The 20,731-nt window shown below is 37.4% G+C and overlaps 1 protein-coding gene across 1 annotated transcript in view; it reads left to right on the top strand.

Annotated features, from left to right (window-relative positions):
* fhod1.S (formin homology 2 domain containing 1 S homeolog) overlaps positions 1-20,731 on the top strand; it is a 92,114-nt gene that overhangs the window by 18,824 nt on the left and 52,559 nt on the right. The window contains exons 2-3 of the mRNA XM_018260652.2: positions 1,189-1,295; positions 19,230-19,294. Of these exons, the coding sequence (XP_018116141.1) occupies positions 1,189-1,295; positions 19,230-19,294 (172 nt within the window). The remainder of the gene's footprint in view (positions 1-1,188; positions 1,296-19,229; positions 19,295-20,731) is intronic.

The following is a 20,731-nucleotide window of genomic DNA, read 5'->3' as shown; positions in this document are numbered from 1 at the left end:
CGACTATCGAATAGTCGAATAGTCGAACGATTTTTAGTTTGAATCCTTCGATTCGAAGTCGTAGTCGAAGGTCGAAGTAGCCCATTCGATGGTCGAAGTAGCCCAAAAAACACTTCCAAATTCGAAGTTTTTTTACTTCGAATCCTTCACTCGAAGTTAGTGAATTGGCCCCCTAGTGTGTGGCACACAGGGTTTGGAAAGATAATGAAGAGTTCAATGAAGAATAATCAACAAACTACTTTGTACAATAGGACTGTCAAATGTGGAACAATTTGTTCTTCTATTCTGGTAGTTTTATCCAAATTGGTCTGATTTTGCATTATATAGTGAATAAAGTACCCCCTTTTGTAAAATATAGGGATATTATAAGTTACCGAGGAGTTTCATGACCATATAAAAACACGAGGCCGAAGGCCGAGTGTTTTTATACAGGTCATGGAACTCCGAGGTAACTTCTAATATCCTCATATTTTACAACTGGGGGTACTTTATTTATTATAATACACAAATTTCAATGAGTCATGTGACAGAAATGACATCAGAACTCACCGTTTATAACTGATGACATCAGAACTCACCGTTTATAAGGATATAATTTACAGGATATTCATGGCTTTTGTGTATTATATGTAAATATAACACTGTAATACAATTATTGTTGCATGTTCCAATATCTGTTGACACTCTGATCGCTGAGAATATTTTATTCTAGCTGATGAAAAGCTATGTACTATCTGTGATGCAGGAAGATACAGGCATCAAGATGCACAGAACTGGTTCAAGGTAGTTGATATAGGTTAACTGCTGTAGAACAGAGTATATACAATTTAAAGATTTGATTTTAAAGTTTTATTTTCAGAATTAAGATATATTCATTACAGAATGTGAAATTTTTAGTCCTCACACTGTTAACTATAACATTGTGCAAGCATCATGAATGCTGTAAAGCTTAGCTCCTGGAACTATTGCCTGTGGCTGTTATATTCATGCTAAACCATGTGATGTATTTAAGCATATATGACTTAATGGGCTGGATAATTAGCAATTTAATGGGATGAATGTGACCTGGAAGTTAAAGAGTAAGCCTCACTATTGTGGCTTCTCATCACAAGGTGACTTCTAATAGATCTGCATTAGCAACAAAAAGCTATACTACTATAACTTTATATGTATATATTTTTTTTTTAGCTGGAAGACTGCACACTCCAGTTAACTACCAATGGAAATTACCTGGATATTGAACTATCTCTGGCAGAGCAAAGAGATTATCTAGAAGCTTTTTATGAAGATATAAGGTAGACACAATTTTACTCTTAATTGTATTACGGTATATATTATTGGATTTGTTCTTTGCACGTCTAATTTATCTATTTTAAGTAGTATATGGTTGTAAGTTTACTTGATATTAACTTTAACAAGTTTGCATCACTCTGCTTTTTTTTTTTTTTTTAAACTCTCGTTCTATATTGTTCATTGGGCACCTACAGCTTCAGTCTCGCACTAGGTGGTCATTTAAACTTGCATATGTGGGGGGCTGATCTAAATTGTGTTAATGTTCTTATGGCTTTTGCATATCTACATTCAGTTTTAAATACTAGTAGATATTTTTCTAGATTTATTTAAGTTAATATGTTCCACAGTCATTGTTGTGTGTGTGTGCCAGATGTAATTCATAAAAATGCTAAATATTCATTAACAATTTACTTTTAAAGAACTTTTTACTCTTGCTATCTTATTTGCCCCATCTGTGGCATTTTCGTTTTTTTTTCTTCTTCAAAATTAATTTTGGCAAGCATTATATCACAACTTAAAAATTACAAGGCGGAAACTGTTTTAAATCTGTTGCTTGTCAAGTCTGGTATTGGCTCTGATAATACAACATCTTCTTGGCTGTTATATACATTTTTTTCTCTTTTCTAAAGATCAGGTTCATATTGATACTCCGAATTGTTCACCACACATTTCCCCCTTGTATTGATCTGTTTATGTCTTTATAGAATGCATAACTCAACTTATACATATCAGGAGTTTTGTTATGGCCAAGCACTTAGTAGCCATGTTTTTTCTCAACAATCCCAAAGTAATTGCAGGGCAGCGATATGTCCGATTTCAGGGAATTGCAATTCAGACACTGCATACAATTTGCAAGAGGAGGCAGAACTGAACCAGAGGTAGTAAGTGCAACGAAACAAAAGCTGGATTTTGATATAAGTAGCTTTAATTAATGTCAGTTTTCCCACAACTGCACTTTGTAAATGACCACCTTAGTCAGAGGTGACTGGCAGTGAGACAAAATGAGATTTGACTGGTAGTCCAAACATCAGGTGAGAGGCTGTTCATGAGACAATGGTAAGAAAACAGTGTACTTGGCTTAAGACAATTCAATATAATGATAGAAATAGATGGTTAAATGCTTACTATCTTCAAACTTCAAATTTTCTGCAGGAAGGCATAGCATGCTGTAGGTCACACTGTCTTGCACCCTCTGCTATTAAAGGAAAACTATACCCCCGAACAATGTAGGTCTCTATAGAAAGATATTGCATAAAACAGCTCATATGTAAAATCCTGCTTCATGTAAATAAACCATTTTCATAATAATATACTTTTCTAGTAGTATGTGCCATTGGGTAATCATAAATAGAAAATTGCCATTTTAAAAAATAAGGGCCGCCCCCTGGGATCGTAGGATTCACTGTACTCACAAACATACCAACAAACCATACATGTTAGGTCACATGAGCCAATTAACAGACAGAGTTGTGACTTTTGCTTCCACACTTCTTCCTGTTACAGTTAGAGTTGAAGTATTTCTGGTCAGGTGATCTCTGAGACAGCACAGAGACCATCTCGAAATGGTGGCTCAAGGCAAGAGATGTAAAAGGGCAATATTTACTCAAATATAAATTCCAGTTTGGTGAGATTCTTTAATATGCCACTTAATATGATATGAACTATCTTTTGCTTAAGTGATCATTTTGGGGGTATAGTTTTCCTTTAACATGGAAATGTGAGGGCTTGTGGTTGGATACAACTTGCTGGACACAACAGCTGAGTGCATGTACTGTTGCCCTGCACTGGTAAATCTGATCAGTTTGCTGCAGAAACACTACTATAGTTCATAAAAACAAGCTGCTGTGTATCAATGGCAGAAATTGAAAAAAAGGCTATAGCACAGGTTAAATAGCTGTGTAACCTGAGCCCTTTCTCCTTTGAATAGCTGTCCCCACTGCTACACAGCAGCTTATTTATATAAACAATAGTAGTGTTTCTGAAGCAAACACAGCAGTATATTTTATGTTACTATTACTGTCTTTGGATGTGATACACTTGCTCTCTATGCTATGTCTGTAAATGTAGTTTGTCTCATAATTGGTTTCCCACAGTCCCACAATTTTAGATCCTGAAAATACTGTATGTATGGCAGTAGAGGCTTTATTTGTAGGAAGTATAACAAGAGCAGAAGGTGGTTGCCTTTTTATACTTTAAGGCTAAGGCCACACTAGGCGATAGCGCCGCGATTTGACTCGCAGCGACTTTTCGCCGCGACTTTTAAGCCGCAATCGCTGGGGAAACTTTTGCGCTGGCGTCTATGGGGAATCGCGTAAAATCGCCAGCGTAAAAACACACGCGGCGATCTTTTTTCTATTGTCGCTCGAAATCGCCTAGCGAGGCAATTTCGAGCGACAGTAGAGAAAAGATCGCCGCGTGTGTTTTTACGCTGCCGATTTTACGCGATTCCCCATAGACGCCAGCGCAAAAGTTTCCCCAGCGATTGCTTAAAAGTCGCGACGAAAAGTCGCGGCGAAAAGTCGCCGCGAGTCAAATCGCGGCGCTATCGCCTAGTGTGGCCTTAGCCTAAAGAAGAAACAAACCCCTTATTAATAAAAAAAAAACGTACCCCGCATACACCCCCTCCCTCCTCCCCCTCCCGCAGCCTAGCTGCTACCCCAGGCAAATACTCCTAACTTTTTACTTACCCTTCGGTGCAGATTCAGGGATTGGAGTTTACGGCAGCCATCTTCCGGGTCTTTGTGTCCTCTTCCAGCGCTTTGCCAATTTCCATCCATTTCGGCACATGCGCAGTTGTCGCAAACCGGGAAATTGCTCCAACGGCGCATGCGCCGATCCACCGGACTCATTCTCAAATTACTGAAGACCAGGAAGATGGTTGTCGTGAACTCCAATCACTGAATCTGCCCAGAGGGGTAAGTAAAAAGTTAAAGGCATTTGCCCGGGTAGCAGCTAGGCTGGGGGGAGGAGGTCTATGTGGGGTGGTGGGTAGGGTTTTTTCTAATAAGGGGTTTGTTTCTCCTTTAAATAGATTATTTCTTACAGGTGAAAATAATGTTAATTTTAATATATTAATATTATATATAGATATTACTATTAATATTTTTATACATTTGTCCTTGCACTGCATAATTTCTCTTTTCTGTAGTGTTTACAATAAATCATACACTCTGTGTTCTGTGTTTATAAACACTGACTTTTTATTATCCCTAGTCTGGTAATTATCTGGTAAACAGGAAGAATGAAGTTGCTCTTTATAAGCCAAGTTTTTTTTCTTGCTGCACGTTATTTGTAGAAAGAGTTGTAAGGGTAGAATGTTCTCATTTTTGCCCAAAATGTAAAAAAAAAACCAAAACAACAATTTGTCCACCACAGTCTTCCAATTTGTCACTTTAAAGGGGTTGTTCACCTTCCAAACACTTTTTTCAGTTCAGTTGTTTTCAGATTGTTCACCATAAAATACTTTTTTCAATTTTATTTTTTACCGTTTTCCCAAAAATGAAGTTTAAAGTTTAAGGGTTCCTGTCTCTAGTATTTCAGTCAGGCAGCTCATTAAACCAGGAGCATCTGAACTGTTACAATTTGCTACATTTAGTTGATACATTTAGTTTATAAATTTCTTAGCAGTATCTGTGGAATATAAGCAACTATTGTATCAATTCTAACAGTTGCCTTTAATGAAACTCTGGGATTCTGCTCAGTAGAGACAAAGATAAGAAATGTATCAACTAAATGTATCAGTTTAAAACAGTTAATGAGTCGGTGACCCCCTTCCCAGAGCTGCTTTAGAAGGTGAAAAATTAAACTTTATACTTCAATATTAGAAAAACAGTCACAAATAGAAAATAGAAAGTAATCGGAAAAAGTATTTTTGGTTAACAATCTGAACTGAACTGAACTTTTTTCAACTGAACTGAAAAAAGTGTTTTAAGGTGGACAACCCCTTTAATTTGGACTTTTTTGTTTTGCAGTAATTAATTTCTAACTATAAAAAAGTTGTACCCTGGTTTATCTGCAAGTGTTGAAATCCACTGGAGAACCACTGTGCTCATGTATGGAAATCATTTTACTCAAACTGCACTTCTTGTTTAACATCTAAGCCTTTTTTTAACATCCCATCAGTTCTATTGCTTCCATATGAAGAAATCCAGGAATTCCCAAGAGGGCTACAAGTTCTATAAAAGGATGAAAGTTTCATGTTACTAAATATTTTGATGTGTTATTGCACTTAATTTTAGTATTATGAGTAATGGCTTTGAGGCACGCCTCTACTTAAAAAAGGAACATGTTTTCTTTTAGCAAGTGTGTACAATATATATAACCTATGTAGGTTATATATATATAACCTATGTTCAGTTTTCAGGTACAGACTGAACTGAAATACCTAGGCTATTTAAAGGGGTTGTTTACCTTCCAAACACTTTTTTCCAGTTCAGTTGTTTTCAGATTGGTCCCCAAAAATAAAGATTTTTTTCAATTACTTTCCATTACTTATTTTTTACTGTTTTTCCAAACTTTAAATTTAAAGTTAAATGTTCCTGTCTGTGGTGTTCGAGTCTGGCAGCTCAGTAATTCAGGTGCAGATTCTGAACTGTTACAACTTTGCAACATTTAGTTGATACATTTTTCAGCAGCATCTCTGGAGTATTGGCAACTATTGTATCAATTCTAACAGCTGCCTTTAATGAAACCATTAAACCAGCTGGGACATAAATAAGAAATTTATCAACTAAATGTATCAATGTAGAAAAATGTACATGGTCGACGACCCCCCTCCCAGAGCTTCTTTAGAAGGTGAAAACTTACACTTTACACTTCAATATTAGAGAAACAGTGACACATAGAAAATAGAACGTAATTGGAAAAAGTCCTTATTTCTGGTGATCTATCTGAAAACTAGTTGTTTGAAGGTGAAAAACCCCTTTAAGTCTCAATCACTCTTACACAGGAGGGGTTTTTTTGGTGTGTGTTTGGCACTCATTTGAGACAGAGGTTTCGGCCTACCTGAGCACATGAACTGATTGATTCCATTTTGTTTTGTTTAAGTACCTACAAGTGTTCAGTTCAGTACAATTTTGTTCCATTGCATTATGATGCATTGATTTTAATTCAGTATGCTGCATTATTTTCATTTGACTCATGTTCAATATATTTTAAAATAGAAATGTATGTTTGTTTTAAAACACATATACATGCTTTAGCAAAAACTCATAAATGCAATTTTTATTCTAATGCTTTCAGCATTTATTACATTTTGAGTAATAGATATTTAATTAAACAAAAAGATGGTTGGTGGCTTATACCTATTACTATTTTTATAGCTACAATTCCTGAAGTTTAAATACCTATTGTTATGTAATATACATGGAATACCAGAGTCGTTTGCTGCCTGGTTTCCTGAGGCAGAAAGAACCACAGCTAGTAATGGTATCAGCTGTCTTAAAACAGCAGCAGACTTTAAGGCGTCCTTTAGGATAGCTCAAATGCTGTATTTCGTGTCTCAACACAGTAATGTATGATTGGACCTGGCTGAGATACCAACTTAAATACAAGTTGGGTTGCCATATGACTGACATTTCAACGGCCTAGCTATTATATTATTGCCAGTTATAGTTACTGCCAGGATCAGTATAAATAAATTTACCAATGTACTTGCCGGTAAATTTGTAATTTCCACTTCCTTGCCAATCAGTTATGCTCCCTGTCCCCGTGCAGCCCTGTTTTGCACTAGGTCTGCCCCAATTCCAGCTACAATGCCATCAAGGTTCCCTGGACTTGATGAGCTCTGCCCCTGTTCCATTAAATCCTCACCCTCATGATGTCATGGTCCCACCCCTTGACATCAACACCCATCCCCTTTAGTTACAAGCCACAATAAAATGTAGCAAAGGTGGCTTCCCTAAATACAAAATATATACCAGCTTTCTGCTGTATGGGCTATCTATTTTTCCAGTTTTATGATAGTTATTTCCTTTCTGGATTTGATAAATGCTGTGATTGTTCATCAACATTTTTTAGTAATTCTAAATTCAGTTAGAATAATCCAACATCACACACCAGACATAGACAGTTGATTTCTATATTTTGAGTTCACAGAAGTATAATCCAAAACAAGATTTTAGGAGAGATAGACCATGGAATTTGTTGTCACTGAAGCTTACCTACATTTTTAGAAAACATAATTAGTAACTCTTGCTGAAAGGTTTTTCCATGTAGTTTTTCCATGTAGTTTATGATGCAGTCTAAAACTGCTTTCATATTTTTTGTGTAATAGAAATTAGTGTTTCCTCTCAGAAGACAGCGAGACATTCATTTTTATTGCCTTTTTTAATGTAATTACTTTTACCCGTCTTAACATTTGATCAATATCTGCATAGTTTTAGCTTATCTTTTTCTGCTATGGAGGGTTTTTACCCCAAGCTCTAGAAGACATTTGCTTTAGAGTGATGAATAATATGAAGGTTTGAAACTACCCCCTTCCATTTCCAAAATATATTGATTACACAGGATCACAGGATAGTCATAAGCAGAGGCATAAGTCCAGCTCTGCAACCCCTATAAATATTTTTTGCGATTGTAAGTATGTTTGTAAGTGCTTATATACCATCCACCATGTTTGTATATGAAAACTGAAGCAGAGAAAAACAGAGAATCGGTTTATTATTTATATTTTGTTAGTATCCTCCTAGATATGATTTTACATAGTTTTATAGGCTTCTATCATTAGTAAATATGCAGATTTTCTACACTAACTTTTGCATAAGCTCTCACTGCCTTTTACCAGGAATTATAGAGCACACAGCCAAGTAGTATTAGAGATGTATAGTCTTGTTGTAACCCCCAACATCTCGGCTGTCCAACTGGAGACCCAGTGCCTGAACATGTCTCTTTAGCATATTTGTAGTTTCCCCAATCTGGCCAATGACTCAACTGATGACTTTGTGTCATTATTATTATTATTATTATTATTATTAATTAACCCCTGTTACTAGTGAGCCACATCTAAATGTAAAAAAAGAGTTGAAGAGCAATACAAGCATGAAATACAAGCCAAATAAAGGCTACGATTGGCTATTTGGTAGCCCGTAAATGGACTGGCAGCCTACAGGAAGCTCTATTTGGCAGAACACCTGGGGGCAGATTTATCAAGGGTCGAAGTGAATTCGAGGGAATTTTCGAAGTAAAAAAATTCAAAGTAATTTTTTGGATACTTCGACCATCGAATAGGATACTACGACTTCGAATTTACTTTGAATTTGATTCGAAGTAAAATAGTTTGAATATTCGACCATTCGATAATCAAAGTATTGTCTCTTTAAAAAAAACTTTGACTTCAATACTTTGCCAAATTAAACCTGCTGAAGTGCTATGTTAGCCTATGGGGACCTTCTACAGCAAGTTTTTTGAAGTCAAAGTAAAATCGTTCGATCGTACAATAAAATCGTTTTAATTGGTTGATTCGAAGGATTTAATAGTTCGATCGAATGATTTTACTTCGACCGCAGAATACCCAAATTCGATGAAAAAAGTTTGAATTTTATATTCGAATTCAAAGTATTTGAATTAGATGGTCGATTTTCGAAGTATTTTTTACTTCGAAAAAATCTGCCCCCTGGTTTTTATACAACCAACACTTGCCTCCAAACCTGAGGCCACTGGGAGCAACATCCAAGGAGTTGGTGAGCAATATGTTGCTCACGAGCCACTGGTTTAGGATCACTGATCTAGGCCCTAAACTTGGTATACTGGATAATCAGCGCCACTACATTGGATTTTATGATTGCACTGCCTATTAAACTAGACTATTAAGGTGATATTCTGAAGAAAAGAAACAAATCTCTGTAAGCAATACATAGCTAGCCATGTTCTTGAATTCATATAGATTTTGTTTGCTCAATTTCCTGTGTTATTTTGCATATAGGATATAGACTGCATATCTTATTCCCCCAAGAAAATTATAGATGAATACAGATGAATGTTCACTGCACATCCTTCAGGCCACATATCATAGAAATGTATAATTTATTTTGTAGGAAACCGAAGCCAAAATATGCTGGTCTTTGCAGATGTATTTCAACTTTCCTTTGGAAGCATTCCTACATTAATCCCCTATGCATGCAATTATTTCTATGTCGTTTAATATAAAAATGTCAGAAAAATATTTTACATTATATGAAACAATAATTTATATTGCATTTTTGTAAGTTTTCAATATACCGTACAGTGTGGGCCTCAAGGCCGCTGTAAAGTGAAATACAACTATAAACATAAGGGGGAAAAACTCAAAAGCTAAAAAATTAAGGAATTAGAAAGGTAAAAAGTAAATCATTACCAGTAGTTTATACTATCAATCAGTGAAGACTTAACTGAACATCAATAATTAGCAAATACAGTTACAATATCAGTCCAAGGATTTTCTTATCAAAATCATCAAATTGGTTTGTACTGGGAGTCTCCGATTGCCTTGTTCACACAGAAAGCAGTAAAGCAAATGTTTGATCGGGTTTACCCTGATCCAAAATCTTGTAAAAATGGGACAGGTCTACCACATGGTTATATTGAACCAGGTTGTAGGCATCCAAACAGTTGGGACTGGTATTTTCTACATATTAAACAGTTATTTGTTAGGCGAGTTACCATCTTTGCAGGACTTTATAGAAGACCTCCAATAATATTGTTTTAATAGAACTTGCTTTAGTTAAGAAAAATATTTTGCTTACTAGTTATCTAGTCAGGCAACTACTTAAAAGGAACATTTCGGTGTAAAAATTGGGTAAATAGGCTGTGCAAAATAAAAAATGTTTTCAATAGAGTTAGTTAGCCAAAAATGTATTCTATATAGGCTGGAGGACTGGATGTATAACATAACAGAACACAACTTCCTGCTTTTCAGCTCTCTTGGTTTCCACCAGGCAGTAACCAATCATTGACTTGAGGGGGGGGCACATGGGTCATAACTGTTGCTTTTGAATCTGAGCTGAATGCTGAGGATCAATTGAAGACTCACTGAACATTTATGTCCCGTGTGGGCCCCCTTAAATTAGTGTTCTGGCTATTATGTGAGACGTCAAGTCACTCCAGCCTGTATACATTACATTTTTGACTAACTATATAAGAAACAGTTTTCATTTTGCACAGCCTATCTATTTACCCAGTTTTTATTTTTACACTGAACTGTTCCTTTAAGCTGAAGCCATAAGGTAAAATATTTGCTGAGCCGGCAATTTTTTGTAATGTCTGCTGCCTGGGTTAATATTTCTAACATATGCCATACATTTTCATATCTGTTCCATGATCAACGTAGAAATCCTGATGTTAGCATTGTACTGCCTATTACCAAAATGCTTCATAACATTTTACTTTTTTACCTGGCCAGTATCTCACTGACTTTAGCTGGCAAAATAGTGGCAAAGGCCAGGCCAGTATTTCAAATATACCAGCAATGTTCTTGCTGGTAAATTTGTAATACAAGTATGGGACATGTTATCCGGAAATCTGTTATCCAGAAAGATCCAAATTAAGGAAAGCACGTCTCACATAGACTCCATTTTATCCAAATAATCCAAATTTTAAAAAACGATTTCCTTTTTCTCTGTAATAATAAAACAGGATCTTGTACTTGATCCCAATTAAGATATTATTAATCCTTATTGGAAGCAAAAGCAGCCTATTGGGTTTATTAAATGTTTACATGATTTTCTACTAGACTTAAGGTATGAAGTTCCAAATTATGGAAACATCTGTTATCCGGAAAGCCGCAGGTCCCGAGCATTCTGGATAACAGGTCCCATACCTGTACCATAATCTTTCTGCCCCCTGATATCATGACCACACTCTCTCTCATCATCAGCTTACCCCCATCAAACTCCAGCTGGTGTTATACTACTGAAATAGTAGCATCTCTAGCTGTGCCAGTGCATTTGTAAAGAGAGTGAAGGCAGCGGATTGGCACATTTACATATATGGTTTGTATGTGTATAGACACCACAGTTTAGAGACAGTGCAATTTTTTGATTGAAACAAACACGTTTGATCATTTGTTTTTGTGTGTACAATCATCCAAAATGGAAACCTCTGTTGGTAACTCCATTCTATATGTAAGGGACCCATCTGCAAGCTCAGAACTCATTGGGATATTCTTTTCACACATTATTGCCCTGTCAGTTTAATTGCTGCAGTCTGGCCATCCTGCACATTCTGTACCCATTTATGGCCAACACGTGTATGTGGAGGAAGGTGAGTTCTATGCTATTACTGCTCTGGTAAAAAGAGCTCTCCACCCAAGTCTGTATATTTGTCTTCCTCCCACTACATGGGAGTTCACAAAATCATCTTTGTATAGTCAATATGTAGAGATTCGTGACTATTTGTTTACTATATGTATTTAAGTATTCCTTGTGCACAAGCTACACATGTAGGCAGCACAGATTTTTGTTGTATCTTGTTTTGGAGTTTGGCCAGTGAAACCAGAATCCTAAAGCTGACAGAAAAGAAAACACTGTCTACATGCCAACCATTTATTTCTCATGTGTTTATTTGTTCTTTTTTACTAAAAGGGTGTAAACAGAATATTGCATGCAACAAATTGAGACCAGATTAATGTTGAAAATTATAGGCTCTAAAATGTTTATGGCCAAAACTGTCGAATTCAATTAGGGAGTTTTTCAATTGAGCCCAGAGTGTCTGTTCGGCATTTTTGGAATATACTGAATAGTGCGGATATACAGAAATGGGAAGTCTTTTTGTTGTGCTATAGGTATGCTATACTAAGCAACTTTGTTCTGGACTACATTTTTTATTTTCCATTATTTTTAAATTATTAGCCATTCTATGCAGGTGATTTTAGCCTGCAACAGAATATACTGTCTCATTGGGGCCACTGATTCAATCCTTACAACCAAAAGGAAATAGTGACTGTGATGCTATTGTTCTGTTCTGATTTTCAGATCCTCTTCTAGTATTTTTCCATTTAGATTTCAGAATGTATCCCTGGTGAATAACCACTAGTAACCAGATACAAATGTAAAAACATTTGCAAAACAAATGTGTAAATAATTCAGAACTAAGAAAAAACAGAAACTGCCTTATAATTCTGTTAAATCATATTAAAAGTTAAATTTAAGATGACTTACCCCTTGGTAATGTAACCTTGGTGCTCTTTATATGTCAAAATACCTCCTCAAAGGTATATCAATAAAGGCAAGGCCGAATTCTATGGACATAGTTTAGCAATGCCAAAATTTAATTTGTGAGGAAAACCGTCTTTATTAAACAGTCATTAAGATGTAACATTTTCCTTAATTCTTGTCCTGCTCTGAAGTCTTACAACAAATTTGAAGCTACCATTGGCATTAGCAGTTTCTTTTTTGAAGGGGATGGTGTGTCTTTATTGAGCTGGCAAGTTCTAAATAATTCTTTCCAGTTGTTGTCATGGCTGGATTATTTCTTTGCATGAGTTTGCAAGAAATTTTCCACCACGTATGCCACTGAATGATATAAGGAGTTACTAATATTGCCCTTAATTTTTAAACTACAGAGAGATTTCCAGCCGGGGGATATATCCTGTGTGGTGATGAAATCTTTACATTTTGTGGAAGTATTTGGGATAAAGTTGGTATTTATAAAACCCATCTGTTTTTGTTTCCATTACTCCTAGGAAACCAGGAGGCAGGCTCTCTTTAGTAATTTATATGCCCCACATACAAATATCTCTTAATTGGTGTGTTTTGAGCAGGCGGAAACAGGGACATGTCAATGAATTAAAAATAATAGACACCATACATGTGTGTTTAAATCAGGATCTTGTTTGTCAAACTAACCCTTTAAAGGAATGATAAATGTAAAAAAGAAAAACTGGGTAAATAGATGTGCAAAATAGAAAAATGTTTCTATTATAGTAAAATCTATAAAAGCTGGAGGGACTGGATGGCTAACAATAATCAGAACTCAACTTCCTGCTTTTCAGCTCTCTGAGTCAGTGACTTGAACAGGGGCCACATGGGACATAAATGTTCAGTGAGTTTGCTTTTGATCCTTAGCATGCAGCTCAGATGCAAAAGCAAATATTTATGACCCATATGGCCCCCCTTTAAAGGAACAGTAACACCAAAAAATGAAAGTGTTTTATTGTAATGAAAATATCATGTATTGTTGCCCTGTACTGGTAAAACTGATCTGTTTGCTTCAGAAACACTACTATAGTTCATATAAACAAGCTGCTGTGTAGCAATGGCGGAAATTCAAAAACGGCTATATGGCACTGGTTAACCAATGGATAATAGATAACACTATTAGACAGACAGAGCTTATTTGCTATCTGCTGTATAACCTGAGCCTTTTCTCCTTTGAATGGTTGCCCCCATTGCTACACAGCAGCTTATTTATATAAACAATAGTAGTGTTTCTGAAGCAAACACAGCAGTTTTACCAGTGCAGGGCAACACTGCATTATATTTTCATACACTTTTATTTTTTGACGTTACTGTTCCTTTAAGTCACTAGTTTGATTTTGATCCTGAGCATGCAAGCAAACTAACTAAACAGTTATGTCCCATGTGACTCCCCTTCAGGTCTCATTAACCAGTTAGAGAGACACAATGGTGGAAGTTCTGTTATGGCTTTTATGTAACACATTATTCACTCCAGCATTCAAAGCTTACATTTTTGGTTAATGATATTGAAAATATTTTTTATTTTGCACAGCCTATCTATGTACCCAGTTTTATTTTTACACTGAATATTTATTTCAAAAGAATGGTTAATGCCATATGTCCACTGCAGTGCCAAAGCTGGAAACTCTGGCAGTGACATTCAGCCTCCGTTTAGAAATAAGCTTTCCTGAAGGAATATTACTGCCTGCATGTGTCATAAGCAAAACATTTACTGTGCTCTGCTATGGTAAGTGTTGACCAGTGGTGGTTATTTTGTGTTTTCCTTCTGCGCCCACCAGTACACCACTTTAGGGCAATGACACACAAGAAAATGTATCATCCATGTTAAATATTTGCTACTGTGGGCAAAAAATCTCCCTGAAAATGCCTTGCTGTTCACTAACCTTGTAATCAGTGCAAGTAAATTGCTGGAAGTTTCTTCCTCTCGCATTTTCTTGCAAATAAACCAAATTGTCACGAGTAGTGTAATTTACTTGCGGTGATTGCAAGATATGTGAACAGCAAGGCATTTTCAGGAAGGTTCACCGTTTTCGCTCACAGTTGCGGATTTTTAACACAAAGCTATATGCCATTGCACTTAGGTTTAGGGATGCACCGAATCCAGGATTCGGTTCGGGATTCGGCCAGGATTCGGCCTTTTTCAGCAGGATTCGGCCGAAACCTTCTACCTGGCCGAACCGAATCCTAATTTGCATATGCAGATTAGGAGCGAGGAGGGAAATTGCGTGACTTTTTGTCAGAGAACAAGGAAGTAAAAAATGTTTTCCCCTTCCCGCCATGCAAATTAGGGTTCGGGTTCGGTATTCGGCCAAATCTTTCACGAAGGATTCGGGGGTTCGGCCGAATCCAAAAAAGTGGATTCGGTGCATCCCTACTTAGGTTAGCCATTTTTATATTTTATCGTTGAGTTTGAAAGGTAATTAGTATTGAAAACAAACATTTTTATATAAAATACAAAAATGGTCTTGGATTTTCAGTTTAGATTTTTATTTATTTTTTTGTTTGTGTGTTTGGGTTGTGAGTCATCTTTCTGCCATCAGTGATATTCTTAGAATATCTTAGAGGCTTGAGTCACTGTGGGAAGCCACTGTCCTTGAAAACTGAGCCAAGAACTCATGTGCTAAGGATAGTAATATGAGAACAGCATCCTATAATGTTTTAAAGGCATAGAGGTACAACTATAGTAAAGAAAATACAGTTTCTCAAATTTTTCATGCATTGGGGACTGAAAACACAAGTGTATTTATGTACACTAAGAAAATGTTTTACATATGTTTTAAGAAATGCTCATTTGGTGAGGTCAGCAAATAAGCGGATCTTTACATGATTGGGACAGAGGGCCAGATTGTATTGATGCAATTTGTGGCTTAGTAATATGGGGCCTGTGATTTCTGATGGCAGTCCTACCAATGACACAGGGAGTGATTTGACCACTACTGTGCTCAAGTAGGAAAATGCAGTAAAAAAAAACTGGTGGTTACCGCATTAAAAAAGCCCTCCTTATGTAATTTGCTGGCTGACGGACAATCAAAGCTCAGAAACCGCAAATCATCTATTTTTGTCCAGTGCAAACAGTTGAATGTATATTTTTCCTGTGTTGTGACACTAGTTTCTAGGAATTACACTAGGAATTACTGATTCTCCTTACAGTTTTTAAAATCACTTTCTTTTTATAGACAATCCCCTTAATCTTGTCAGTCAGTCTCTTCAAACGGATATCGTCAACTATGCCAGTATAGGTATTCTGCTGTAGTAAACACAAGACCCTACAAGAACCACTGCATTTTTAAATCATGCTTTCTCATGTACTCTGTTATTTAATGATTAACCAGCAGCTGTAGCACAGTTTTCTTAAAACACCGCAATAACCTTTGCTGAACCGACCACTATAACCTGTTGGCTATGTTGGTCAGCATTGTCACATATGAATAGATTGGCTCAGATACAGTACTAAAAAATCAAGCAGCATGTTTGTAATGTCAGTTTTAATAAAGTTATTTTTTCTTTTTTTTCTTTTTTTTTAAACTGGGCAAGCTAGAAAATCCCATCTCGCAAGTACCACATCACCACACTGATACGGTTCATGTCCTCTCCCCCAGAAGAAAAATAATTTAAAAAAAAATTATAAATGAAATACATTTTATCCTCAGCCTTTGCTACATTTGCTGTTGTATGTGTAATAGATGGGAGAAAAATGCAGAAAGGAAACTTTCTGCAAGTATGCATGCATATATAGGCACTCTCTCATACAATCCACAAAGGAAAAGCTTACTAGTCAGCCCAAATGATTTAAACTTAAACCTAACCCACTGTAGAAGTCAACTTGGCATTGTAATAGACACCATTTTAAAATGTTTTGGTGAGCCTGAGGATTTTTTTAATATAGGTTTCCTTCAGTTTAGGTTGAAGCCAGACTCCCCACTGTGTTGCAGATTAGAGGATTATACAGGCTTTAGAAGACAGTATTGGTTTGGAAGTTGGAACAACTGAGCTCTTTACCACAAAGTAATAAAGCTCTGACTTCTGTCTTCTATATCTTAATCCTTTTTCCTGTTGGACAATACTCACTATAAGAGTCACTCCCTGTAACATTCACAGGTGGAAAATCCCAATATAGCAGAGAGACAGTGCAGTAAAGATATGAATTTAGAGCTTGCACTCTGGTGAATGTTTTTTAAATGTTTCCCTTTTTAGTAATTATGTGCAGAATTTATTTTTAAGGGCAGCCTTGTGTGGGTTTGGTTTGTGGAGCTTTGTTTTCTTTTTGGTTTTAAAACCATTGTGTATTCTAAGGAAAGTGGGCCACATAGCGTTTTCTCTGCTAGCAAACATGCCAGCAGGTTAAAGACCGATCTGAGCATAGATAGAACATGCAACGCAAAATTAAAAACCAAGCAAACATCAAAGCTCCACAAAACAAACCCATGTAAACCCATGTCAGAAATTCTTCTCACAATTACAGTGTTATGAAATTATCATGCATGACAAACATTTCTTTGACACCACAGGATAGCAGTTATGAAATACACTGTAAAGATAACTTTGTGTGCCACCGGCCTAAAGCCCTTGTCAGTTGCTTTCCCAACTTTGGTTCATGTACAAACATGTGACTTGTCATGCTGATTTTGTTTCACTGCTGTAACTAAGGAGCAGACAACAAGTGACGTGCCAAGCCAGCCGGCCGCCACTTAGGTCCCAGTCGCTGCCGAGGACGCGCGTGCGCAACTGTGCGTAACCGAGGACGCGCGTGCGCAACTGTGCGTAACCGAGGACGCGCGTGCGCAATTGTGCGCAACTGAGGACGCGCGTGCGCAATTGTGCGCAACTGAGGACGCGCGTGCGCAATTGTGCGCAACTGATGATGCGCGTGCACAAAGCACTTTGACTTTAGAGAACGCCCCCATTTTTAACTGAGATAACACTTGCCGTACTAAGGGTAGGCTGCATATGAGGTACTGCCTACCCCTAGTTCCGGCCTCGAGGCCCATTTAAAATCACTAACCACGAGCTAGGCGCAGAATTGCTCCCATTACATTGTGGTGCTTTATTTTAGCTCCATGCACATTGCATCAGTCTGCCAGCAATTCATTTCCTTGCTGCATGAGGTGGAACCTGTAACGAACACCTGTTTTAACCTAGCAGTACATAGGGAACTTTGTGTGTTGGGTTGTAGGAGCTGGATATAATAGCTGTTCACTATCACACATAGTTCATGTGGTACCTATTCCCTTCCAGAATTAATCTTTGCACCCATGGTTTATTATATATTACAATATTATTGCGAGAGCAGCAAGAGGGGACCGGTCACCGGACTAGGGGTAGGAGGCAGTGAAGGTGTGTGCTGGGCGCCCCTTCAGCTTTGCACCCTAGGCACATGCCTACTCTGCCTACACCTAGTTCCGGCCCTGCAACACAAACACACAGTGGATATAGGGCTTACAGCCTCAGCCAAAAAATGGCAAGACCCCATGTGCAGAAGGAATGTTATCAATACTTTTCAGTTGAGAATTTCGCCTTGAATAAATGATTCTTAGCCAAACACATGGGGGCAAAATCACTAAAGGGCAAATTCTCTCCTGCAAAGGCTTCACCAAACTCCGCACCACTTCGCCAGGTGCAAATTCGCTGCCACTTCGCTAATTCACTAAAATACAAAATTGGTGAATGCTGGCAAAGTTTCGCTAGCGTTAATTTGTCAGCGCGAGCATTTCATAGCTTTCACTAGCGTTCATTTCTGCCTTGCGATACAGTGTTAGTACTCTTACGATTAGGTCAATTTGAATAGGGCGGATTCATATAGGTCTTAAATACGACTTTATTAGAGATGTTGGCGCATATGCTTGAAGTGGTCACTTATTACAAATGTCCAAGGATGCAAAATAAAGACAGAAGAGATCCTCTAATGCCCTAGACATGAGCCCACAAATGTGGCATGCCCCTCAAATGGTTGAATAAAAAAGTTAACACAAAAATATTTAATAGTTAGAACTTTTGACGGCAATCCCTCTTTAAAATATGAAAAACCTGGCTTTTTATAACTTTTATGAGTTTCCGGCATACAGGATATGATGTCACTGACATAAGATTGAGGAGGATGTAACTTCATCTTATCAGTTAGCCAGGTCTAAGATGACGAAGGAAACGCTGGTGAAAGAGGTAATGTTCTGTAAAATTCGATTGTTCATCTGGCTATAGGGCGCTAAACAATGCTAGCGACGGTGTCTTTTGCTAGCGAATTGTGCTGTATGCCTGTTAGAAAATTGGCGATGTGCCTGTGGATGGGATTGCTGGCAAAACTTTTGCTAGCGATGGCCACTTCACCCTTTAGTAAATCTGCCCCATGGTGTTGCATACAAGGTAGCAGACTGCTTTTCTCGTTCATGTCACGGGAAAGTAACTTGTGGCGAACTGCGGACAGTATATTACATATGGCCTGCAGTTAATATAACGTAGTAATTTTCAACAGAATAGAATTGGTCTGTGATAGGGACTCATGAGTAAACATTTTTAATGTTTACATTTTGAGTTGATCACTCTTAACAACTGTCTTTGTGGTCATTGATACCCAGGGGCACTTGTATGAGGTAATGGGTCACACCAGGAGTGGGATAAGGTAAGTATAAAAATGAATCTGAAGGCAGGCCACATAGACTGATGACACAATCTGCTTGAGAATTTGTTGAGCAAATGAACCTGTGGAAGAATGTTACTAATAAAGGCACCTAGCTTATACTGGAAACTTACAAATGCCATTATTTTTTCTAGCAAAGGAAGACGACCTACAATTATTCTCCGCACACAGTTGTCAGTGAGAGTCCACTCTATTCTTGGTAAGTGTTTTAACAATGAGGAATTCAGAACCTCCACCTCTGTGACTACTGTAAAAATTTCACTCCAGCACCCTGATTTGAGAATGTATGGCACACAGACAACTTGAGAGGTCATCTTTATTGTTATATATGGACATCACAGATGACGAGCACAAGTACAGCTCACTCATTTGCATACATACATTTGCCCCCCCTTCATTTGGTACAGAATTAATCTTTGTGCCCCTTGTATATTATATATTACAATATTTTTGCCAGAGCGGCAAGAGGACAGGACTAGGGGTAGGAGGCAGTGAAGGTGCGTGCCTGGCACCCTCTCCAGCTTTGCGCCCTAGGCACTGCCTTCTCTGCCTTTAGCTAGTTCCGGCCCTGCAACACAAACACATAGTGGATATAGGGCTTACAGCCTCCCCCATAAAATGTCAAGACCCCATGTGCAGAAGAAATTTTATCAATACTTTTCAGTTGAGAATCTCACCCTTAATAAGTGATTCTTAGCCAAACACATGGGGGAAATTCACTAAAGGGCAAATTTTGCTTGCCAAGGCTTCGCCAAACTCCACACCATTTCGCCAGGTGCAAATCCGCTACCACTTCTCTTATTCACTAAAATGCAAAGTTGACGAATGCTGGCGAAGTTTCACTAGCTTTAATTTGTGAGCGCGAGCATTTCATATCTTTCGTTTCTGTCTTGCGAAACATTGTTAGTACTCTTGCGCTTAACGTGTTGTAGGAAACTGTGGTGAAAGAGGTAATGTTCTGTAAAATTTGATTCTCTGGCGACAGGGCTCTAAACTACGCTAGTTATGGTCTCTTTTGTTAGTGAATTGTCCTCTATGCCTGTTAGTAAATTGGAAACTAGCGACGGCCACTTCACCCTTTAGTAATTCTGCCCCATGGTAGAATTACCCCAAGGTAGAGGACTGCTTTTCTCGTTCATGTAACAGGAAAGTAACTTTTGGCGAACTGCGGACAGTATGATTACATATGGCCTGCAGTTAATAGAAATTAGTAATTTTCAACAGAATAGAATTGGTCTGTGATTGGGACTCATAAGTAAACATTTTTAATGTTTACATTTGGAGTCGATCACTCTTAACAACTATCATTGTGGCCAAAATGTATCAGATTTATCTTATACTGTGCAGATGAGTTACACGTATCTTTTCAATTTCATGCCATGTGACATAAGTGTTCCAGATAGTGAGGATAATGTAGAAAATGCAATATAGATAATACAAACCAAGGTGTGAATTAATAAACAGTGATGTATACTGTATAACATCAGATAGACATATTAAGTGTAATATTAGGTAACTTGCAATAACAATATATTAAAATACAATAGCTTTCAAAACATGACCAAACTTGATTTCTGTTGCTCCATCCAGCTATTGGATGGTAGGTATGCATGGGGTTATTTTGTAATATTTACTT

Source organism: Xenopus laevis, chromosome 4S (genome assembly GCF_017654675.1).
Source record: "Xenopus laevis strain J_2021 chromosome 4S, Xenopus_laevis_v10.1, whole genome shotgun sequence".
In the NCBI taxonomy this organism is placed as follows: domain Eukaryota; kingdom Metazoa; phylum Chordata; class Amphibia; order Anura; family Pipidae; genus Xenopus; species Xenopus laevis.
Note: the sequence above shows the minus strand (reverse complement) of the source record. Positions and strands in the feature narration are given on the sequence as shown.